The 24,860-nt window shown below is 39.6% G+C and overlaps 3 protein-coding genes across 6 annotated transcripts; 1 reads left to right on the forward strand and 2 right to left on the reverse strand.

The window, feature by feature from the left end:
* Positions 1 to 1,966: 1,966 nt before the first annotated feature.
* Positions 1,967 to 9,349, reverse strand: aars2 (alanyl-tRNA synthetase 2, mitochondrial (putative)). The gene is given in 22 exon segments (XM_057325634.1): positions 1,967 to 3,111; positions 3,197 to 3,310; positions 3,595 to 3,678; positions 3,750 to 3,860; positions 3,954 to 4,079; positions 4,185 to 4,293; positions 4,398 to 4,501; positions 4,622 to 4,759; positions 4,840 to 4,980; positions 5,193 to 5,306; positions 5,395 to 5,564; positions 6,031 to 6,175; positions 6,315 to 6,442; positions 6,776 to 6,890; positions 7,075 to 7,113; positions 7,187 to 7,295; positions 7,408 to 7,553; positions 7,667 to 7,811; positions 7,894 to 8,085; positions 8,154 to 8,299; positions 8,538 to 8,726; positions 9,088 to 9,349. Coding segments are annotated over 22 exon segments (3,006 nt in total). The 5' UTR covers positions 9,346 to 9,349; the 3' UTR covers positions 1,967 to 2,928.
* Positions 9,350 to 9,795: 446 nt separating this feature from the next.
* Positions 9,796 to 21,473, reverse strand: rrbp1b (ribosome binding protein 1b). Of its 4 annotated transcripts, none has more exons than XM_057325707.1 (25): positions 21,380 to 21,473; positions 18,603 to 19,341; positions 18,360 to 18,508; positions 18,151 to 18,273; positions 17,890 to 18,054; positions 17,687 to 17,805; positions 17,410 to 17,563; positions 15,452 to 15,590; positions 15,157 to 15,260; positions 14,947 to 14,984; positions 14,738 to 14,847; positions 14,602 to 14,635; positions 14,438 to 14,525; positions 14,236 to 14,328; positions 13,943 to 14,035; positions 13,119 to 13,220; positions 12,941 to 13,030; positions 12,671 to 12,763; positions 12,513 to 12,584; positions 12,271 to 12,363; positions 12,110 to 12,193; positions 11,204 to 11,287; positions 10,691 to 10,771; positions 10,454 to 10,597; positions 9,796 to 10,351 (listed from the first exon to the last, which is right to left on the reverse strand). In XM_057325707.1, the coding sequence occupies exons 2-25, from the start codon at positions 19,306 to 19,308 to the stop codon at positions 10,316 to 10,318; spliced, it is 2,994 nt and encodes a 997-aa protein (XP_057181690.1). In that variant the 5' UTR covers positions 19,309 to 19,341; positions 21,380 to 21,473; the 3' UTR covers positions 9,796 to 10,315. The 4 variants fall into 4 exon arrangements, with proteins under 4 accessions (XP_057181690.1, XP_057181688.1, XP_057181689.1 ...); XM_057325705.1 differs by having other exon boundaries at positions 14,602 to 14,636; positions 14,733 to 14,847; XM_057325706.1 differs by lacking the exon at positions 21,380 to 21,473 and adding an exon at positions 21,162 to 21,247 and having other exon boundaries at positions 14,602 to 14,636; positions 14,733 to 14,847.
* Positions 21,474 to 24,111: 2,638 nt separating this feature from the next.
* Positions 24,112 to 24,740, forward strand: LOC130549009 (protein PET117 homolog, mitochondrial). Its single transcript, XM_057326136.1, has 2 exons — positions 24,112 to 24,303; positions 24,588 to 24,740. Exons 1-2 carry the CDS (start codon positions 24,208 to 24,210, stop codon positions 24,738 to 24,740), a joined length of 249 nt encoding a protein of 82 aa, XP_057182119.1. The 5' UTR covers positions 24,112 to 24,207.
* The last annotated feature ends 120 nt before the right edge of the window (positions 24,741 to 24,860 follow it).

Consider the following 24,860-nt stretch of genomic DNA (forward strand, 5'->3'; position numbering starts at 1 on the left):
TTTAAACAGTATTGAAAATCATTTGAATGATAATCAATTATTAATATTCGCTAGCATTACACATACTTGTACTATATATTAGGATCTTACAGCACTGATTTTATTTCCCAGGTTTGTCTCAGTTGTTATTTGTGTGTGTAAGACAGCAGCGGGGCTTTACTGCAGCATCAGAGAACAGCTGTGTTTGTTCTCACTCCTTTAGTGTGTGTGAGACCGGCGGAGCTGATGATCAATACACCGTTCTGCATGTGTGTGTGATCCCTCTAATGACTGTACACACTGTCCACGGACACACAGCTGATAGTAATGACAGTAGCAGCAGTATACAGCCCCTCCTGCTGCTGCCCGTGTGTCTGTGACCTTAGGGTTACCTTCGTTCCCACATCCCCAGTTTACACTACTTGCCATGGGAACCCACAGACTTTATGGAAATGTAAAGCCCCTCCCACTGCCTGTCATTACTGAAGAGTGAAAAGACCTCTTGAGTAAATATTTTATCTGCACGAGTAAAACAGGTCTCAGATCAGTGTGGTTGTTTTCAGTGGTGCTGCTGTTTTACTACTCAATAGATTTGCAGCTATCTTTCTGTCTGTCTGTCTATAGGTCTGTCTGGCTGTCTGCCTGCCTGTCTTTCTATCGAAAGTATCTGTCTGTATGTGTGTCTGTCTGTATATCTGCCTATCTTCAGTACGTGTCAGTCTGTTATTCAGTCTACATTATCTGTCTATTTGTCTGTCTGTCTGTGTTTCTGTCTGTCTATCTGTCTACATTATCTGTCTGTCTATCTATCTACAGTGTCTGTCTGTCTGACTCTCTGTAATATGTCTTGCTAACTGTCTGTCTAGTGTCTACAGCATCTGTCTTTCTGTCTGTCTATCTACAGTATATGTCTGTCTGTCTATATCTTTCTGTCTTGTCTATCTACAGCGTCTGTCTGTTTACAGTATCTTTCTGTCTGTTTGTCTATCTACAGTATCTGTCTGTCTGTCTGCCTGCCTGCCTGTCTATCTAGCTACGATTTGCTTTGGCACCAGTGACAATTAGGTTTAGGGATGGGGTTTCAGTGTTGCTATTTTCAACTAATCGTCCGAATAGCCACCTCGTAAAATAGTTACGAATTCCCGTGAGATCAGGATGATCTGTCAATGTTGTACTTGTGTGTGAGAGTGGTATGTATCTGGGCATGACTGTGCTTTAGGATGGGACTAGAAAATGCATTTAAAAACACATAAATACACGAACAACATTCTTGCCGGTACTAAAAGGCCTGAATAGCAAAAACACAACTCTGTGCAGGTCTCGGCAGGCTAATACACACATTAAATGTAAAACAGGTTGCGTTTTAACAAGAGAATGTTCTGGTCTCATTAACGTGATCTTGATCTTCACTTCACACCTTTCTGAAGGCAGCGTGTTCACACGCTGGTAATAAATTGAATGAAAACCGGATCTGTTGCATGCTGTAGCTTTTAACCAGTACTTTTGAAGGTTGGGATGTAGTTCAAAAGCAACATGTGTATAAGCTTCTTTAATGCTGATTCTGTAGCTTGTGTTGTGTAAAAAAACACAAAGGTTCAAGAGGTCAACCTAAAAACACTCAACCCAGATACTACTACTTTCACACAATTCAACAGTTTGTCAAACTTTTTGAGTAAGAGAGAAATTATAGCCTTGGTTTCTAGGTTCTCTGAGGTCACAATATTTTGTTCCCTGGTCTGTTGATGTGTATTGAGTGGACACATTTTCCAAGACCGATTTCCCTTTCCAGTTTTTCTGTAATTCGAGCAGGGGACACAACCTGAGTATATAAACAATCGTTCACTTCTCATTAAAAGTAATGCACGTGCATAGAGGTAGGTTTTTTTGTCCCTTGCCTATATTTCTTCTCTTTGTGTTTCACATGAGGCAGCATACAGTATGAGATTATAGACCAGTCACACAAAAATCGGAGAAATTTTGAATCACTAGATTCATGTTTAATTGCTTAACATCACTGATCTCATTGCTTCAAGTAAAACAGTTAACCCCAAAAATCTAAAATAATTTTGGAAATAAAGGTGCTGTCATGTTATCCTACATAGGAATAAGTGTGTTGAAGCTCTTAAAAGCACATACAACTACCAAAACTTGATCTTGCCAGACAGAAATACAAGTGAGATTAAAGCTAATGAAGTGTTGCAATATTTGAATTTAGTGCTTGGATGTGATTGTTTTGGTTTCACTAAGATCAAAATATTACTTTGTCACAAATCTATCGCTTTGCTTAAGGATTACTTTATTACTTACATAATAATGGGTGCATGTGTTTGTTCAACATTTTGAATTCTAGATAAGATAACATGGCTGCATTTTAATTTTACATGTTTAATTCCTTTGATTTGACGCTTTGGAAGTATTTTATAATGACCGCCAGGGGGCAGCATTTAGACATGAATTTAGGCTGTTTAATGCTGTTTGTATAGATATTACAATATTTGTCTCATAGGAAAAATTCAATAACAATGAATTAACATAAAAATCCTCCCATAATCATATTTTTCTGAGATGCTTGTCTTGTTCAAAAATGTATAAAATGTCTACATTTAACATTATAACTATAATATATAATTATAATAAGTACAAATCAGCAAGTGTGAGAAAAATGAGTAACAATTCTTATATTCATAATAATTGTCTTATATATTATAAACTATAAACAGAGCACCCAAAAACAGAAATAAATAATTTAATAGCAGCAAAACAACCCCATCCACAAACAAATGTACAATCAAGACTACAGATGTGCCCGACCCTTTTAAAACAAAGGAATAGGACCAGAAAACCACCACATCTTATATTTTTTAAAGCTTGATTTGATTCTTTTCTTTTTTGATGAAGTTGAGTTCATCATAGTAGAACTGTCCATTTATTTATCCAGACCTAGCTTGTTCAGTCCACATTCTTAATTTTGCCACAAGCAAATTTTTCAGCCCAGCGCAGGATCTCTGAAACATCAGTGACATTGGTCGCATTGCTAACACCATTCGCGACTACGTCAGAGCCACCTGCATTTCCTCCAAACCGCTCACACACTGCGAGAGCCCACTCGCACGCAGAAACACTAGTACAGCCCTGTACAAAAAAGAGCGGGTATAAAAACGTTGAATTATCCTTAATTTACTGTCTTTGCGTACACAGTTTGTGTTTTTTGCTCTACCTTTGGTACTTGGCAGGCACACAGCACCTTCTCAGATGTCTGCAGGTGAGACAGCAACATGACCAAAGAATCTGGGGTATTCTTGCTCAGCTGGTTCACGGTCTTCATTAGGATCTAAACAAATATAATCATTTATGCAAATATTTTTCAATGAATCAGTTCAATTTGTTTGTGTTCACTGAAGTCATTCTGCAAATGTGATGTTCACTGTATTTTTAAGCACCGCCAGTAGAGCGCAGTGCATGTATGGGAAGGTGACAGGTATTTTAACAGGTTTAACCTTAATAATTTAATGCTTAACCAAACAACAACTAATATCACTTAGAAATATGTATTTTTTAAATAAAATGTATTACTCCTATAAATGAAAACCCCCTCCACATGATGGACATCATTACCGATGTGGAGTCAGTCTGGACAAAGTCTACCAGCACAGCTTTATTTGAGTGTTTCTCCAGCAGGTCATTTGCTTTCAAGGTGGCCTGAAACAGACAAAATTCATCATAAGAAAAAAAAAGAATGCCAGCTAAGATCACATTTGGACATTTTCCACCTCTCTGATCTCCAGCTTCCTGATGGTCGTGTTGCTGCTCTTCTGTAGAGCCTTTAAGTGAGACTGCAGCTCTCTTCTCTGCCATTGTGGAATCGATGTGCTCTCGACCGCCTACAACATGCACAGATGCAGTTATGCACTTGATATGCAGCTGAAAAGAAATGTTTGAATATGAAAAGGTGTGTTGAGAGATACAGTATGTACATCGGTCAGAAGGCCGACTTCTTTGGAGAGGCTCTGTGCTGCTGGTAGAGAGAGGGCGTTGTCGACACCAACACGGGCCGCCAAAGACTTCACCTCCTCTTGCATGACTTGGCCTGTCTCCCGAGCCTGGGTCAGAAAAACAACAATATAGACAATCTCTTTAACAAATAAAAACAAACAAGAATTCACTGGAAGCAGTATCAACGGTTTAGTGTTTTTTGTATCTCTAACCGCTTTAGCTTCGTCTCCGGTAACGGCAATGATGCGACTAATGCCTTTGACCATTTGACGCTCAGACACGATGATGAGGTCCCTGATTTCTCCCGTCCGCAGTAAATGCCTGATCAAGAAAAGGACACAGCGATCACCATGATTGCAGCTTGGGGGGAAAATGTGGCCAGCATTATCTCATTATCACTGAAGTATTGATTTTTGAGGTCTTACGTGCCACAGCACAGCTCCACAGAGGTGCGTCGGACTGTGTTTGAGTTGAGGAGATCTGAAACAGGCACAGCCACGGACACCACACGCACTGGGTCGGGATACACCTGAAACAAACACATCAGATGACTAAAAAAAGAAATGTTCTGAGATTATGTGTGGGTCTCCCCTGCAGTTTAAAAAACAGATATTTTCATCTTAAAATATCAATGTAACAGACTCGTTACCTCATCTATGGTCCTCAGGGTTGCGATCTGATTGGCTCTGGACAGTGGGATTTCCTCTATGTGCACCTCTGCGTTCTGCTGAATGATGTTCTGCACCAACGCCTGGACCTGCTGCAACTGAGACACGCTCAGAGAACCCTGAACATAAAAACACACTTTTAATGCTCACGTATCAATCAATTTCATTTTCATTCAAGATGCCCATGCAGGTTTTATACCTTCACACTAAAGTCAAAGCGGAGGCGGTTGGCGGCAACGTGAGACCCTCGCTGATTAACCCCAGGACCCAGCAGCTCTCGCAGGGCGAAGTTAAGAATATGTGTAGCGGTGTGCTTCACCATGCAGCCCAAACGCTGAGTCTGCACCAAAAAAACAAAACAAACTTTTAGGTACCATGGTACAAAGATTGTATCAGGCGGTAATATTAAGTTACTTTCATATAAACCATGGTACTGAATGATCATCACTATATTCAATTAACATGGTATTTGGATTTCAGGTTGTTTCCGATAGGCCCATAATACTTGTACGTCACCATTTGATGTGTCATAAAAAAACTCTAAAGTCCCACCTCATCCACATGAAGCAATACTTGGTCTCCGGTTCTCAGAGTCTCCGCCGCAGTGATCTGATGTACCACGTAACCTCCAGCCAGACGGACACGTTCTACTGGAAACAGCACATCCTGCAAAACACAATCCCAAACATGATCCAGTCTGATTTTTTTTGTATAAACAATTGAAACAAATCTCAGGTAGGAGGTGATAAATAACCTGCGGTTCGTCTTTGGTGAAGTAACCCTGGTCGTGCGCCTGTCCACCCTGTTCTGCATAGAAATTGGTACGGTCCAGGATCACACCACAGCGCTGACCTTCACCCACCTCTGACACCAGGGATCCCTCAGAGTACAACGCCAGGACCGACGCTCTGCAAGGCGGAAAGACTGAGAGGGGAATAGAGTTAGTCTCGAACTGTGTCCCAACCGGGTATTATCCAATGAAGCAACAACCGTCGGAGGTGGGAATATTTGAGTTGAAATGTCCCACTTTCGACTTCAATTCAATCACGTCACGTCATCATGTTGACCACATGATGTCACCACAAGACACTGAAAACTGTTCTTGTGGCACAAACAAACAAGAAATTAACACAAAGTGCTTGCATATATTTCATGAGGTAAGAATACTTCAAATTTGTGATGTCAAATAATGTGTCTTGCTGAGGTCGGGGTTGAACGATCTGCCCTGAATTCACAGTATGAAATTTTGACAGTATGACGTTATTTCCAGGTAGGAGAAATCAAAAGTTGTCTGGAACGGTTAGAGATTTGTTCACAAAGTAAAAGTGGTTTGGTTTACTAAATTTAGATTATCGGACTGTGACGCACACATTTCCTTCACATCCATTACCGTATCGCCCGTCCTGCCCCAGACTGTAGGAGTATTTCAGCGAGTCATCCGTATGAGGAACGTCTCGGATCTGCAGCTCCGCTAGGCTGTGAAGATCCAGCTGGTCCACCCCGTCTCCATCATCCTCTTCTGACTGACACCTCAACTAAAAGAAAAAACAACAACTTATAAAGTCTATAAAACTCGAACTGAAGAGAGCCCATTAATAAACAAGCCCATAATTTATCAACCAATCAAATTCTGGATTAAGAAATGGCCCTTTGTTTACTAGACAAGACTGTTACCTTCTCATATTCATCTTCGAGCTCCTTCATTTCTTTCTTATCGACCATCTTGTCCCTCTCCTCCAGCATCAGGTCAATGAGGTCAAGTGGGAAGCCCAGGTTACGATGCAGTGACCACGCAACTGAGGCTGATGTACAGATATAAAGAGAGGAACACATGAATACTACGTCCATGCAGGTGCAATGTGAGGTGCTATGGTGAAGCAGTTAAAGGTCTGGACTGCAGTGGCTTGTGTCCACAAGGGTGTCACTGGGTGGAAGCTGCCCCCCCATAAAAATGAGCTTTGCCACCTTATTTGCCACCCCAACACTGATCTTACAGTCACAACTTGGGTAGTAATGTAATGTACAAACAATTTTTGGATTAAGTTTATGGAGGGTATCCAGAAATGCACAAAGCAGCTGATTCTTAAAAAGCCTCATTGAATTGACAAGAAAGGTTAAGAAAATCAAGTCCTGACCTGGAAAAACAGCTGTGTCTTTATCTATAGTGTTCAGAGTCCTGTCGATGACTCTTCTGCCCTGTTTCAGCGAGGTCAAGAATTGGACTTCATTCTGATGAATCAGATCCATGATCTACAAAGCAAATACAGTTAAATCAAATGTGATGAATATGATAAAAGTTCTGTTATAGGCACTGTTACAGTGTTAACACGGCACCATGTTTAGAAAAATCTGAAAATACTATAGTACCTTTCAGCAGGTATTTACATAGTTCAGGTATAAATACAATACTGTTGTATCATTCTAACATACTTACTCGTTCAGATTCTGTGTGCAATTCTGGATAGGCATCACCCTGTGAATGTGAATTTGTGCTTTAATTTGTGATGGAACAAAATAGTCATGGGAGTATATCAGTGTCCTCTCACAATTATATGAGCTACAGTTGGCACCAGGCTTGCCAGCGCGCCCTCGGGAGCCTGCAGAACTTCTGTTGAAAACCGCACCGCACGTCTCAGTATACGTCTCAGCACCAACCTATGACAAACAAATGAATAACAAGATGGAAAAACCCTTGAACGTACTGTACATTTCAGGTCACAATCACAAGTTAGTTCTCATTTCATGAGAAATTTGGTTTAAAACTCACTCTGCGCCAGTCATGCCTGGATAAACTCCTTCGGCAATACACACACAGAGCGTGCGAATATGGTCAGCAACAACCCGGTAAGCCATGTCCACCCGACCCACATCAGCATCACCGGTCCTGCCCTGATACGCTGGAGCTTTAGAGCACTACACACACACATTTTTTTTTTACACTTTTTGGTACGGTAATGAATGAGAATAATATTATACATCACAATATTCGTTTAAAATTTGTTTTGTCAGATGAAGATTCAACACACCTGGTGGATAGCAGACAATAGAGGTGTGAAGAGGTCTGTGTCGTAATTGGAACGTCTTCCTTGTAGGACAGTAACCAGTCGCTCTAAACCCATCCCAGTGTCCACACTGCACCGAGGGAGAGATCGCAAACTGCCGTCTCCTTCCCTTTAAAACACACAAACACAATCTCACAATGCACGTGTAATAAAACACACATTTAAATATTCCACAAACTAGTATCTCTAACCTGTTATACTGCATAAATACCAGATTCCAGATCTCAACAACATCCGGACTGTCTGCATTGACCAGCGACGCGGCATTCCGATTCCCAACGTGATCGTAGTGAATCTCCGTGCAGGGGCCTCACGGACCCATCTCGCCCATTTCCCAAAAATTATCCTTCATTCCGAATGGCAACACGTGATCCGGTCGCAGTCTTCAAGAGATATGACGATAAATCTCACATAAGAAACTGATCCGTAAATTTGTCTTCTGTGAACATACCCCATGCTGAGCCAGATCTCCCGTGTTTCTTCATCAGCCGGCAGACCGCTCGCCGCATCTCCGGAGAAGTACGAGACATACAGTCGTTCTGCGGGAATGCCGTATTCCTCTGTTAAAAGACGCCAAGCCATCGCGCACGCCTCCACCTGATGAGTTATTGATTTACAGTCAGTCTACAAAGTGCACTGCACAGATATATAATATTAACGTTTACGCATTCTGCACATTCTGCACAGGAACTTGCAGTGTATTCAAGCCACACGTTTACTATTGGTATGTGTGTTCACGGGGATTCGAACCCACAACCTTTGTGCTGCTAATACAATGCTCCTCCAATTGAGCTCCAGGAACTCATTTGTAATAGCAACAACAATTCCACCAAACCTTAAAGTAATCTCCAAATGACCAGTTCCCCAGCATCTCGAAGAAGGTATGGTGGTACACGTCTCTTCCCACTTCCTCCAGGTCGTTGTGTTTCCCTCCTGCCCGGACACACTTCTGACTGTTCACCACCCGCCGGTATGATGCCATCTCACTGCGGGGGTCTGCGCAGCCCAGGAGAATGGGCTTGAACTATCAGACAACACAGAGCATAATGACATCATATGTTAAGACTTACATTAACAGTAAGATATACTCCAAGCACCCTTTTTCCAAAATAAAGCTTTAATTAAGAGTTTCTTATACATAAATATTAAATAACCAGGAGATACGGTTTTATATACTGGTCTGCTCATCTGTCATGCTTTGTTTTATATAACACTACTACTGTGTATTTCATAATACTTTACTTTATATTTTCTTATCATTCTTTTTTCCTTCTTTTATACAGGTTTATTCCAAGGTTTCGGCTGTTTCTGCTAACATGTATTTTCTGTAAACAATGCAAAAATATGAAAAGCACTATAGAAATGGACTGAACTGAGATCTGTACCTGGTTCATTCCTGCATTGACAAACAGTAGACTCGGGTCTCCTCTCGGACGCACGAGAGAGGACGGCACCTCTTTGTGTTCATAACCCTCCTTAAAAAAGTCAATAAATGTCCGACGTACTCTTTCAGATGTGAATTCTTTATGTGGCCGTGGGTAGGATAGCGCAGAGCATCTTCTTATGCTCGCCGAGAAAGCGCTTAATTTCGTATTTAAAAGTGCACAGTGAAGCCGTTTCACAAGTCGAATGTGCGCAGCCATCTTGGTGGCCGACTGCGTCACAGAGCTGCGCCCAATCAGGGACGAGCACGAAACTGAAACTAAAAATCAACCCGAGGACACAGAAATAAATGTCTAAATATAAAAATTTCTTTAAAAATATATTATATGTATAAAAAAATGTTCTCCCTCTCTCCGAATACCTTACATTGTATACAAGTTAAAATGCACCAAATTATATAAATATGGTATAAAACGTGCACAATTATAATTTGGAGCAATATTATCTTAAAATCTAAAATTATATAAATGTATTTAAATTTTCACACAAGTAGGCCTACATGTCAAAAACTACCCTGAAATCTTGCTGAAAACATATACTTTAAAATGTCGCTTTATAATTGACTTTAAAACACAGTTTTATTTTACAGTTTTTATTATTATTATTAAACATCTCAGTTTGAAGTCATAGCAAGTATTTGCTATGTCATTTTAACAAACTACTTAGTCTTTACATGTTTAATTAATTGTCCTACCTTAGTCCTAATTTACCTTGTGTGTGCCATACCGGTATTTCCTACAGGATCTGACAAAATTTAATCAGTTACCTAAACAATACAAAACATATGCCAACATACATGTACATAAAAAGGAAAATAACCAAGTAATCAAGTAAACACTTTATTATCTTATCACATTTTTAGCAGCAAACTACAACATGTAAGTAGTTGCGGCCCTATGAAATGTTTCTTCCCATGAAAACATGCAAACAAAAGACAAAAAGAGTGATTGCACAAGCCATGTGTCTTTCTTACAAACACTTTTCCTTTTTAACACTGAAAACGGTTTTGTAGGAGGTGATGGGTTTTAGTCACCTAGTACTGGCTCCAACAAAATACAAAATGCTCCTTTACAACCATCATTTCATAACAGTCATCATGTTTGCTACAGTAGCAGAGAATACAAAATAATACATAAGAACAATTAAGGGCTGTTTTGCTCGACTATTTGATCAGACAGATGTCCCTTCTTTTGACTCCTCAGTTTCCTGTAGACAAAGAGGAAAGAATGCAAAAGACGTTACACAGTGAATGATGTTTTCAGCATTGAATCTTTATTAGAATGATTAATAGAGATGTTGGTAAAGTACCTTGCCCTGTATCTGCTCCTGCTGGCTCTTCACAGTCTCCTTCTCTTTGGTCAGTTCTTCCTGAGTGCTCTTCAAGACATCCTGTAGTTTAGTGGCTGACTGGTTGAGGTCTTGTGTCAATTTCATCTCCTTTTCCAGTCTCTCCTAACATTAAAACAAAATGTAAGACTACAGTCCTGCATTCAAGGGTTTAACTTAAACATCTCAAGGTGATGGTATTTTATGTGTTGTAGGAACCTTTTGTTCTTCATTTGGTCCATCTCCAGAAGCTTTGAGCTCTTCTAACTGGGCCTCGAGATCCTTCACACACTTCTGCAACTAAAATAAAAAACGTATGCAAATGAAAATTGTAAATAACAATCTACACTACTTGGAATTATTAATATTAATTGAATTTTAAATGAAAATAGAATATAAAAAAATGAAGACAACCAAGTAAAATTTAATGAAATCAATTGGAAATTCAATTTAAAATGTACAAATTTAATAAATCTGTAAATAAAATAATTTTTAAATGTTAAATAAATTATATATAATTTATTAAAATAAATGTATATATAATTACTGTACATATTCTATTGAAAATAAATAAAATCTTACAATCCAATTAAATTAAATAACTTATTAATAAATATTAAATCATTTTAACACTATTTCAAATCAAATGAATGCCTAAAAAATCTCATGTAGAGACAAAATCAATGGTGTCGTTCAGCATTAAGACACATCTAAAGCCCTCTGACATGTCACCTGTTCATAATCGCTTGTCAGCCGCTGTCTAGTGTTCTCCTCTGTCTGGAGTTTATTTGTGGCTTCTTCCAGTTGCATCTGCGCCTGTAGAGGTAGACAGCAAGATCATTAACATACAAACATTACATTACAGTATCCGGACACAACCGCATGAACTGTACATGTATACGTCGATGTTGAAAGTAAATGATAACCAAACACCCTGGAAGTCTGTTGTCAGGTCAGGTAACTGCAATGAAGAAAACCAACACTGCATAAAACATTACACTGCATTAGACACGCTTCCACCATTTGAGATATTATGATTGACACCGAACACACACAAAATGTTCAGGTGAAAATGGAAGATGAAAAGATTAAAAAAGCCTAAGAAAAGATACACCTGCAGCAAAGTTAAAGCCAACGAACTGCCATTCAGACTTTATGGGGATCAATAGAATGGAGAGAATAGCTTCAATTCTTAAAGGGATAGATCAGCCAAAAATGTAAAGTTCCGCCATCATTTATTCACCATCATGTTGTTCAAAAACTGTATATGGCTCTTTCTTCTGTGAAACACAAAACAAGATATTTTGAGAAATGTCTCTGTGGTTTTGTGTCCATACAATGGAAGTCAATGGGGGTCGGTGGTTACCAACACTCTTCTTCTTTTGTGTTCTGCAGAAAAAGGAAGTTTTACAGGTTTGAAAGGACACGAGGGTGAGAAAATGTGAAGGTTCCCATAAAGCCTAAGGATGCCATGGCCATTCCCTATCCTGACCTGAGTGGACCGTGTGGTGTCCTCATTCTGTATATGCTGTGTGACCTTTTGTAGCTTCTGTCTGACCTGCAACGCACAGCTGTCACTCAAAACACAAAGCCACGTGTGCGTTATAAAGGGGAAGGGAGATAAGATGTTTGACCTACCAATGAAAGTTCTGCTTTTTGCTCCTGTGCCTCTGCTTTGGCGGACATCAGATGACTGTGAGCTTCTGATAACAATGTCTTCAGCTAAAAAAAACATCAAGATATGCTAAAATATTCAAACACTTTAACCTGGAAAACTGCACCTTGGTTAGATGTTTTACCTGAGACATCTCTTCTTCATATGTCTGACTGATGGTTATGGACTCCAGCTGTTTCTCCAGCTGTGCTTCCATCAGCATCACCTGACCCTTCAGCTGTAGAGAGAACAGAGAAATCATGAGACTTTTCTACAACTTGAGTTAGATATATCAATCTTTTGCAAATAGGGACAATCTGAACAATTTAATACCCAAAACCTAAGAATAATGAAAAATGCTGAAAAAGCAATTTTGTTGACATGAACCTGTTCTGTGTCCTGTGTGTCGGCTTTCATTCTCTCCATCGTCTCCTCCAGGACCTTCACCTGATCCAGGGTCTGTATGAGAAACCCACAAATTTAGCACAACAGCTGAGCCAAATAACCCATGACACAAATCCAGCATCACAGAGACAGGTTCTTACCGCCAGCCTTTGCTCTTCTGCATCTGAGATCTTTGACTTCCATGCCAGCTCTCCTTCCCCCACACTCTTCTGCAAAACCTTCAGCATGCTCTCCTGTACACACACACACACACACAAAGTTTTAACCAATAACCAGATTTAGAATATAAAGGTCTAATATCATGGTTTATCATGACCCGTCTTTTAAACCGATTTGTCAAAATAGAATTCATTTCTTTAGGTATAAAACTAAGTGCGCAATTTTATCGTAGCACTTTTAGTGTATCATACCGTTTCACTGAGAGTGGATTTGTACTGTTCACACTCAGCCTGCAGTAACCGCCCACTCTCCTCTGATTGGACAAGCTTCTGTTGTAGTTCCTGTATGACACAGAAACATGGATTATCAAGGGATGTTATTGACTATACTTATATTGGTGTGTGTATGTGTGTAGTGATGATCTCTAACCGTCAGTTCTGAGCTTGACACTTCATTCTGTGATGCTTCTGGAATCTGTTGTATGTGAGTGAGGGACGCCTGTGCTTGTGTAAACACCTCCAGCCAGTTACTCTACAAAACACATGTAAAATTCAATAAAAAACAAATGAATAACAATTAAACAGAATAAGGTTAAATACATATTAGGGCTGTGCAATCAATCATAATTAATCGTAATCGAAAATTTTAGCCAAAATAATCGAGGTGAAACAATTATTGTAGCATTCCATTTTGTAAGGATTTACAGCGGTGCAGCTTATTTTTTTATTTAATTGTATTTGTTTTTTCAGTTGAATTCCAGTTAAAATGACAAGTTATATATTTTGATATTGTTTCAAAAGTCAGTGACTAATTATTGGCCATTATCTCAATATTGGCCATAATAACCGTAATTATGTATATTTTTGTCATACTCAAGCAGTCCTGATACATATTTATTATAAAGTAAAAATAAAATAACATTGTTCTGATTAAAAGACGACCCTGATTATAAGACGACTCTTACCTTAAATTATTTTCATATTGCATATTTTATTGTATATGTATTGTAAATAAAGTATGTTCAATACTAATAAAATGTACCAACAATCAGTTTTAAAAACACTTTACGGCTCCATTCTTTTCAGATTTTTTTCCAAGAAAAATATTTCCAAATATGTCTCATATTGGAATAATACGGTTTATAAAGTAAAATTAAATATTTTTGATTTACATAATTACTGTAAATTGATGCTTTTCTATCAATTACTAAAAAACGTTTGTATTTTCTAACAAATGCACAGGGGAATTCTTACCTGATGCGTTTCTATAGCGACGTGAGGAAAGAGAGTCTGAAGTGCGTTTCTGGCATCATTCTGGAATGAGTTTAGCCGCTGTTCTGCCTCACTCTGCACAAACACAAGACTTTGATAACTAAACAGAATCTTGGGGGGGAAATACACTGTTTTAACCAGCTAGATCCTTTAAATGTTGATCTGAAGAATGAACTCCTCATTCCTCATACTTTGTGTATTATGTAGATATACAAGTGAACATGTGTTTATAGTGTGTGTGTATATATATATATATATATATATATCAAGGTTACCTGGGCGGCCCTGGCTTGACTCAATCGTTCTTCACCCAACCGTTCAGCAGCAGCCAGCGCCTCCACTGCAGCATAGTTCTTCTCCCTCAGTTCCTAAACACACACCAGTTATATAGTTAAATATAATGCAATTGATAGATAAATGGGTAATGTAAGAAATGGATGAAGGTGTTGTCAAATATAGACAGAGGAATGGACTCACATTGCTCTTGGTCTTCATTCGCTCCATCTCTTCTTTAATCTGCTGAAGTTCCTCCTCCAGTGAGATCATACGAGCGTCCTTCTCCAAACTAAAAACAAAAACTCTGAGATGAGGCAAATAAAAAGATATACATGAGGAAACTTATCTAAAAACTCATCTCTTACTTCTCAAATGGTGGCTCTACTTCAACGTTGTTGGCCTGTGGGTACAAAATTAGGAAGCCATAAACACACGTGTTACACACACACACACACTCACACACACACACACATTATTTATCAAACGCTGAACTGACACTTTCCGTATTCCTCATGTGAGTCCCCGTGGCATTCTTTTTTGTGTCAAGCTCCTCTGTTAGCTGACTAAGCTCCGCCTCCAGTGATGTCAGCTGATCCTCCCTTTCTTTCAGACTGCACATTGATATAGTCATATCAGCAAAGCCATTAAACTTTGAACATGAAATTTCAATTGCAAATGAGATAAATCAATAATATGTATGTCCACATTACCTGCTCTTCAACTGTTGAACCTCCTCTGAATTGTCAGTCTGTACAGAATCAAAACAGTAAACAGGTTAAGAATCTTAAGTAGTTTCATTTTAAATTGACAATTGACATGCCATATGGTATTTGATATTAAAATTTAGGCGATAGTTTCCAAAATACAATTTTGGTGCACTGTACTATGACTATGATGACCAGAATCTTAAATATTTATACCTGGGTCTCTTTTGGTGTCTGAGACAACTGTTCTCTCAAAGTCTCCAGCTCTTTGCACTTGTCCTGTAGCTCTGCTTCTGTAACGCGCATACGCTCTTGGAGCTCTGTATACAAGACACATGATAAGACATGACACATGACAGAAAACATGATACAATTTTAACAATAAGCTGCGAAACGGGTCATGGTGGCACGCCCATGAGCACAAACATGCAAATTTATACATCATCACATTCAATATTCTATTCAGTGTTTCAACAGTCTCTGCAAATGAGATGCATTCATGTCTACTGACCATCGACGATCTTGACCTGCTCTTTCACTGTGTCTAGTTGAGTCTGTAGGGTGTTGCTGCTGTTCTGAGCCTGCCGAAGTCCTTCGCTGACTTGATCTAACTTTTGCTGCAGAGCTTGTTCTCCCTCCACACGAGACGCCTGAACACACATAAAACAGTTGATCAGCTGATCGTTCGTGACACACCACACCTGAAAACATTAATGAACTACTTATATCAGAGAGCTTGTCCTTCATACAACTTCACAGAACCTCCACCTTCATTGTGGACCAACTTGCTAATTTTCATGGGTCATATGGGTTTGGAACATTAGGGGCGATTCACATTTCGCATCTAAAACCGCACGGAAAACGCGAGCCACACTGCTTTCTCCTTTTTTTCAAAGCGCCTAAGAGTTTGCGCTCTCCTGGCGTCTGTCATCGCTAAGCAACTGTTATGGCCCGTCTAAGGCCAGGCCACAACAGAAAGATGTCTCAGACCCAAAATTCGTCATAACAGAATATTTATTGAAAACAAATAATATGGGATCAACTTTCAGACTTCGAAAACGCCAAAACATGGGCCACGATAGCTGTTGAGAAGAGGAGGTATAGACAAAGGATATATGGATTGTAAGCACTGAAAATACCTTGCAATAAGTCTGCTACTAGATTTTTTTATGCCGTGCCCGTCTGTGTCTCAATCTTCATTGAGCTTGTCTATATTGGCTGGTTGATTCTTGTCACATGACCTGCAGTGCACGTGCGGCATTTTGAAAAGTTTAAATATTTTCATCTCGATGCGGCTCTGACGCGCCTAGAAAAACAGGAGCATCGTCGCTGTCTATTTGAGCACGCTTATTTAAAATAACAAATATGCGCGCAAAAAACGTGAAATGTGAATCGCCGCTTAAAGGCCTACATAGAAAAGTCTATCAACTAAATTATCAATGTGGGACCTCTTTAATTAACAGGGGTTTACATTGCTTGCATAGCCGAGCTAAAAAATTCCCCACCCACACAGATGGTGTGTGCCATCCTGATCTTGTACACACACACACACGCACACACACGCACGCACGCACGCACGCACACACACACACACACACACAGCACACGCACACGCACACACGTAGGCCTACCGTACCTTTAAGTGGCTTAACCAAAGTGACTTTGAGTTTGACATATTAAAAGTTCTAACAAAATTAGATAAAAATGACAATTATTAAGTTATATAAAACATTACTTATATTCAACCAAACCGAAATTATATTTTTAATCAAATAAAGCATTTTTATCATTTTCAACTAACTTTTCAGCCCACAATAGCCAACTGAATTAACCAGTCTTTCTAAATGAGCAAAGCTCATTCACATATTGCATTCTCTGTGGTTTACTTTAAATGATTCAATGATTTCTTATATTCGCTAGTTCAAAAGTTCAATAGTTTAAATGAATCGGTTCAAATGAGTGATTCGTGTGCGAGTCTTTCTGAACGCAATGTGCGTTCATACTGGCGAACTCGCTGTGTACAGTATACGCTGATTCAACGATCCAACTGCACAGCTAAAGACATTACAATGTTTTACGTCATGTTAATTTAAGAAATTTCAAGAAATTAAACGTACTTGGATGCAAAACAAACAGCCGTGAAACACAGGCTGGCTCTTGTTCTGCAACTCTTTTTAGCGCCTCAGTGTTCTGATAACGAAACAGCGCCTCCACTGTGGCGTAATGCCACAACTGCAGTTACAAATGACAGTCTGTTAAATGCACGCAGCATTTCTTGTGAAGACTCGCAACATAATTTTGGCGAGAGCCTGAGGCGGCACGACATTTGATGGAGGCAGCCGCCTCCAATTTCTCTATGCAGGAAAAACCCTGTCCAATTCTGTTTCCTTAGAATTGCCATGGTACAAAGACCACAACCACTTCAGAGAGATGACATAACAAGAAAGAGGTCAGACGTGAGGGCTTTACTTTTGTTTGTGTTAGCTGTTCTTCAGTGGCAGCCATCTTGGCCTCCAGAGCCTTCCTGCGTTCTTCCTCGGCATGCTGTGCGACTGTACGCTCGTTCAACTTTTGGTTGAGATGTAAACAGTCTTGACGCATCTTGGCCACCTCTGCATTCTGCCTGCAGATGTAAACAAGCCACAAATAAGTCTTGTGAAGATAAACAAATGACAAATTATACACCTGGATGCACATCACCAATAACAAACAAAAAGCAATGCAAGGGCAATATCGTGTGCAATACCTGCTCTCCGCCTGACTTGTGGCCTGGTTGAGGGCATCTCTGAGAATGGAGTTCTCCTGTTGCAGACGGGCCAGCTGAGCGTTTGGTCCATTTTCTAACTGCTCTTGCAGGCTCTGGATCTGAGGTCACATACAAAGCACATATTTACTAACACGGCACATATTACAGAGAAGAGAAACTGTAAGAGGCTGGTGACCTCTGACCTTGCTGTTGAGCTGCTGTGTCTCGAGGACATGCTCCTGGAGGGATGCTTGCAGGCGCTCCTGCAGGCTGGCCTGCAGAGCTGCGATCCTCTGTTCACGGGCACTTAGCTCGGCGCTCATGCGGGTTTCTACGGATGTCATTTTGCTCTTTGCAGAGTTCAGCTCCTAGTAGGGAGAAGGTAAGGACAATGTTTCGTGCCCAAAAACATAGTTTGAAGCTATGTCCATTGATTTACTTGAAAGTGTATTGACAGATGTTACCTTGGTAAGCTCATGGACACGGGTCTTTGCTGCAGCTGCGTTCTCCTGCTCAGTGGTCAACTGCTTCTCCTTTTCTTCCAGCTGCTTCTTCAGTGCCGCCAATGGGTCGCCCTTCTGAGATGCCTGACATTCAGAGAGAAAAAGACATTAATGCTAAAAGAGAAATACAGATATTCGATTAGAGTACAAGACAAGTTGAGACTTCATACCAATTGCCAGGAGTCCTTTCCTGCCTTCTTGCTGAGGATCCCAATGAGTTTCTGCATTTCAGGTTCACTAAACAAAGCATTGTTCAGACTGGAAACCAGAGTTTTGAATGGTGACTGCTGGGGGGTATCCACCGTCTCCACAGTAACCACTTCAAAGACAAATTTTGGGTTAAGGATGGTCTTGAGTTCAGCCATCACATGGATAGCCACAGTTTAGGAGCTTCAGGAGCAACGGACACTCACCTGGCTCAGACTTTTTCTTAGATTTCTTCTTGGTTGGACCTTCAGTTTTAGGTTCCTCAACCTTTGGGAGAGAAGCAACTTCAGAGATGACTTTTGCTTTTACTTTCACCTCAGCAACAACTGGCACCTCCTTTACTGTGACCTCTGGAACCTCCACAGGCTTGACAGGGGCTGGTTCCACCTTGGCAACCTTCTTCTTCTTTTTCTCCTTCTGGGATGGAGCAAGTGGAGCAGCTACAACACTTACAACAGCAGGGGAAAAACACTTAACAACCTCAGGTTTGGGAGCAGCTGGCTGGGAAATAACTTTAGGCTCAGGAACAGCTGGGTTGGGATTAACTTCTGGCTCAGCAACAGGCACAGGTTTAGGTTCGGGTTGGGGTTCTGGCTCCACTTTGGGTACCTGTTCGGGCTCGATATGCTCAATGACAGCTTCAGTGCCCGACTCTGCCTCAGATTCAGGAAGCTTCCCATTTGGTTTCTCTTCCTTCTTCTTGGCCTTGCTTTTCTTTTCGGATGCCTTTTTCTTCTTGTCCGAGCGTTGGGGTTGAGTCTTGCCTGATTCTTGTCGTTGTTTGGCTAAAGCTTCCTCGAAAGACATTTCCTTCATGGAAAAAGTTGATACAAGCGTGATGCCGATGGCAGAAAATACCATGAAGCCACCAAACACCACGATGCCCAGAGTTTGAGGGTCGTAAACATCCATCGTTGCCTAGTCCTGTCCGTCCTAATCCTGATCCTACAAAAGAACAAAAGTCATTGTCACCTCAAAATATATTGTAATGGATGAAAACATTACTACACAAGTGGTCACAACTGGGACAGGCAACGGAACTATTGCTAAAAATTATCCAGAGGCAATTTCACACCAAACGTGTTTTTAAGTTTAGTTAACTTTATTGTCCGATACGGCAGTAGTCTTGGATGTCACACTGCCATCTATCTGCACGGATGAAGCATCACACGTTTGTGTTTGCAATGTTTACCGATTCTTTTTTGTGTTGACTGATAGAAATGTCATGTCACACATTATGAACGTTGCAAGCACAGCTTTCGAATTGCTCTTGCGATACTGTGATAGTTCACCCAAAAATAAACATTCTATCATAATTTACTCACCCTCTTGTCATTTCAAACCTGTATGTCTTTCTTTCTTCTGCAGAACACAAAAGAAGATATTTTGAAGAATGTTGTTAACTGGCCCCCATTCACTTTTGTGTCAATACAATAAATGTGAATGGGGGCCAGTGCTTTTCAGTTACCATAGGTGTTAAACTTACTGAAATAAAACCATGTCACTTTTAAATTACAGCTAGCCCAGTGCTGAGCTGCCGACAGGAAACATTTGCAAAGTACACTTCACTAAAAAAACAAAACCTTTATAACAGAATGGAGTTCATGTTATGCAACACCCCACGGAGACCACACTCCTTAACATTCCCTCACACACACAAAGGCATACATTCAGTGTCCAGGGAATAGGTCTGTGTGCAGCAAAGCACAATAACCTTCCCCCAACCTCACATTTGAAACAGCCAGAGCAATTCTTGATTGGAATGTTTAAGGAGGGGGGTCTTTAAAGGTCTGCCACAGGTAAATTAGTCGGCTTCCCACAGACACAAAAATGCAGAAGGCTAACAGAACTTAAGAATCATCCAATTTAAACTTAATTTAGGTTTGTGTGGCATAACCCATTGAAGTGGTAGCATGGAATACCGTAATTGTCATTTTAAACATCACAGTACTTATTTTATTTAGACAACAATCCGCTGCAAAATTAAAGATATACAGTGCATGTTTTTTCCAGGTTCACAATTTCCACATCCACATGTGAAGACCAAACAGTAGAAGCATCATCACTAATATATTATGCAGAGTCGCCTTATCTAGTGCACATTCAAAAGCCTACATCTCAAAGAAAGTGGGCTTCTTTTCTGTGTCAGACATTAACCCCTTCAGTAACATCACATACATTACATAACAACTGTGTGTGTGTGTGCAAGAACTTCAGATCATCTGCCCTGTTAATTTATCCCTTAAAAAACTTACTCTAGTTAACATCCTCAAACACTTATGTAAAACATACTTAGTTTACATACTTTTTTAATACTCCAAAAAAAGTTTTATTAAAAAGTGTTTTAATTTACCTCTTATTCCTGAGAGTAAAAAAAACCCTTTTGATAAAAAATACCTGATCCACTCAATTGGATTCAGCAGTTCTCTACATGAATTTAACAGCGTTTTATTATTTTTGACAAAATCTTACACGTTAAACTATTTAAGAGCTTTTTCCTTATTATTGCATTAACGGAACATAACAGAGGGAAACAAATCAACAGGAGTGATACGCTCTCAAAGCCATATTTTATTCTTTATACCAACCTTTATAAAGATATTTGATCCCTGCCAGCATTTTTAATATTTCAACTAACTAAACGCGTTTAAAGAGCGCAGAACAGACAGACCACCCGTTACTTAAAAACAGTTATGAGCTCAATGAAACAAGGATATAACAAAACAAAATACTTCCGAGCCAGTGAAACAGTCAAGGACACGTACCCACTTGCAGGGAAGAAAAACGCTATTAGGTCCTCACACACACAAGTTAAAACACTTTGAAAATACAAAATATGATCAAACACACTCTAAAAACGCTACTTTGTTATAGAAACTTTGTAATAGACCGAAACTTATATAGAAAAAGACTTTAAGCAAAGTAACATAACAACTGCAGTGTTAAACGCCACATCAGTGGTGATGTAAATGTATGCGCTTACCTGCGGTTAAACCTTCAGTACTTCACAATCACCGCTGACTTTTGGAGTCGTGGCACTTTCTGCGACTGCGAGCTGGCGCTGTGCCCGACTCTGAAGATGATACTCGGAACGAAGCTCACACTTGATTGGATGAACGCCCGTCACTCAACGCCCTTTTAACCTTATACGTCACGAGTAGTATCCGCGAGGTGTGTGGCGCATAGAGGGATTTTGTGATCGTTCTTGGATAAATAATGTAGGAATTACAGAAAATTTAACAAGACAACTTTAAAATGAAAGAACTTTCTGTTTCCGTTTTTAACAACAAAATACAACCAACAGAACATTTATAACCGAATGAAAATGTTAAACGCATATCTTTAAGATTTAATCATACATGAACGATAAAAATAAAAATGAAACCGGAAGTGGTTATGAGTCAGTGTTTACATTTTGCAAAGCGGTCTGTATGATGTAAATAAATAAATAAAACATAGGATGTAATTCATAAACACTGGTAATTGACACACACTCACGTTTTCTTTAAAGTTGGACTACTGTTGTAGTGTCACATGGTAATACCAGGGTAGTTCCGTTCATACCGTAGTAATGTAATGAATGGCATTCATCATATTATGTGATTTTTATTTTCTTTAGATCAGTATCTGTCATGTTTGATTTGGCTCTTTTTGGTCAGTTTGAGATTAATCACCAATTAGCAGTTGATTTATTTCCAAAATGTAACAGCAAGCATGAATGGTTCAAGTGTTTTGTTATAAGAAAATGTGGAATGTCAGTTTAATTGCAATTGCAAAACCCAATATCGCTCCCTATTCAACTTCAAAGTAAGACGATATTTTCCTCTTAAACCAATGGAAAAATTTATCCACTAATCTGAGATAACAAGTGGCAGATAAGATTCCGATTAAGGGTAACATATCACCGTAACAGATTTGTCAAAAAATCAATAGTACAATAGGTTCACAGAGACTAGTGTTAGTAAAGATTTTGTTTGTGCGTTTGTGATCGATGGGAAATAATTGACTGAAACTCTTCCTAAATGTATGTCTTTGGATGATTGATTGATTAAGCAAGCTTGCATAGATCCATTTAGTTGATAATGTATCTAATGCTTGTGCTGTCAGTTGTCTAATTAAAGCTTTCATCTATGCTCTTTCTCAGACACTCACATTTACGTCACACTATTTAGATTTACTGTGCTAAACCATTCATTCATCTGATTTTATGACAGCTTTTATGTATTCAGCTGCTGTTTGATCCTAATATCATTCCATGCTCACCGAAAGCTTCGCTCAAAAAGTCACTGAACTTTTGAAGATACATCCAAACATTGTACACTTTCACCCACATGCTCACCCGCCCACACCCACAAACACAGACACAGACTGTTTCTTCTTCTCAGAAGCCCTTCAGAACTAACTCAGTGAAGTTCATTGAGAGGGGGAGAATTCACACGTTTCCAGACGTGATGAAGAAAAGGACAGTGTGCAGATCAACAAACAGCAAGGGAAGCTATTTACTTAGTACCAAGCAATCTATTCCCATGCTGATTTCAATGCAGAACACTGCTGAGTGATACCCAACTGCTAACTCCTTTTTTGGGGTGTGTTGATGTGATGGTACATTTAAACCTGGCAGACAAAATAACAAAATTAAGAAAGATGGAGCCAGAAGCTACATTATTTAGAAGCCACTAAACTTGATATTTAGCAAACAAAACAAAATATCCTAAATACATCTATAATTCATTAAATTTTTTAAGTTTTAAATTCTATAACATATTTATTTTTACATTATTCTTGCTGGTGAACCCTGGTATTTAGATAACTACTAAGCTCAACCAGAAGCAATTTGGGAACAACCACGCCAGCAGCGGTAAGCACAATTACATAGCAGTGGAAGTGAGGGGGTGGGGTATGCGGGGAAATCTGGATGTTTGCTTTAGCTGTCACTGACCAGGGCTAGCCCATCAAACAAACCTTTATGGTAGCCCCACAGGACACGCGGCCGAGGAGCTCTGAAGCACCAGATGTGCATGTTCATCCTTCTAATTCCTTCAGGATATCACTATTCCTCAGACACAGACACATTCATTTAAATAATTATAATCATTACAATGACTATTTTGACAAATAATCAGTGTCATATGTAAGCTGCAGCTGCCCCTGTAGTCAGTGACAAATGCTCTTATTTATAGCTTTTCCTTGTGATCGCTTATGAAACGGTGTAAGGGTACACACACACACTCACACACACACACACGCCACACCTGCGTCAGAGACTAAGTGAACATTATTGACTGTACTGATGAGTCTACCACACTTCTGCGGAAGAGGATGAGCTGTAAAATACATTATGCATGACAGACATAATAAAACTAGTATATTTATGTGGCATTTACAGTCATTTCTGTAGAAGAGCATTCTAATGACAGATAAAAAAGTAATGCAATATCCAATGGAACCTTCAAGATGTTTGCATCAATCATAGAAAAGTCCCATACTGGTCGACCAATAATCCTGGAAACATAATGTACTACAAAAATACATTAAATACAAAAATACTACAAAAACGTATATAATATACAATGCCAAAACAATATATAATACAATCTAATACATCATGTAATACATTTTTGGGTGAACTGTCCTTTTAAGTCGTTTGTTGTATTGCTTTTAACTATTTTGTCCATCCAGACCGCTAGGTGGCAGTAAAGCGCTTGATATACCATTGTAAACACTCCAGAAAAAATCTGCTCATTTCTGTTTCCAAAGTGCCCTAGCCGAGTAAAATACTGCCGTTGTTTTATTGCGTAATGCCGTTTAATAATGTCTACGACCTCTAAGGTTGTTCTAGGATTATCGATAGTTCTCACTTTCAGTACCGTCGCAGGCGTCCATATCAAGCAAGACTGGGATAGACAGGTAAATGCGGTCTGTATTAGCCAACAACATGCATTTCTATTGACCTCGTCCATTCAGAATGTCCTATAACTGTGTATATAGATATAACTGTTAAAGGATATAAACCATTAAAGGAGATGTCTATTGGTCTGGTATTTTATGTGTCAATTGTAGTTGAGTGCATGCTGGACTCAATGACCAACAGTTGGAAACATTCATGACATTCACATTCAATGTTAAATGTGCATTTAGTGTAATTTTTCTATGTGTTGTTGGTTTAATATGACCTGCTGTGACATTGGCAGAGGTTGCGCGAGGGAGTGCTGCGGGATCTGGATCGCGTGGAGCGGAAGCGCGAGAACCTGCGCGCACTCGAGCAGCAGATCCAGCTGACTAGAGAGCTCGCGGCCGAGCGAGAGAGACGAGAGACCGACACGGCGGAGACACACAACTCATAAACTGACAGTTTAAACGGTAACATAAATTATGAATTATTTTTTAATCCCGTCTTATTTTTTTGGCACAGTTAGGGCCCTCACAAAAATAGTTGAAAAGGTTAAATAAAATATCAGATGTTT

This window comes from Triplophysa rosa, linkage group LG25 (genome assembly GCF_024868665.1).
Source record: "Triplophysa rosa linkage group LG25, Trosa_1v2, whole genome shotgun sequence".
NCBI lineage: Eukaryota > Metazoa > Chordata > Actinopteri > Cypriniformes > Nemacheilidae > Triplophysa > Triplophysa rosa.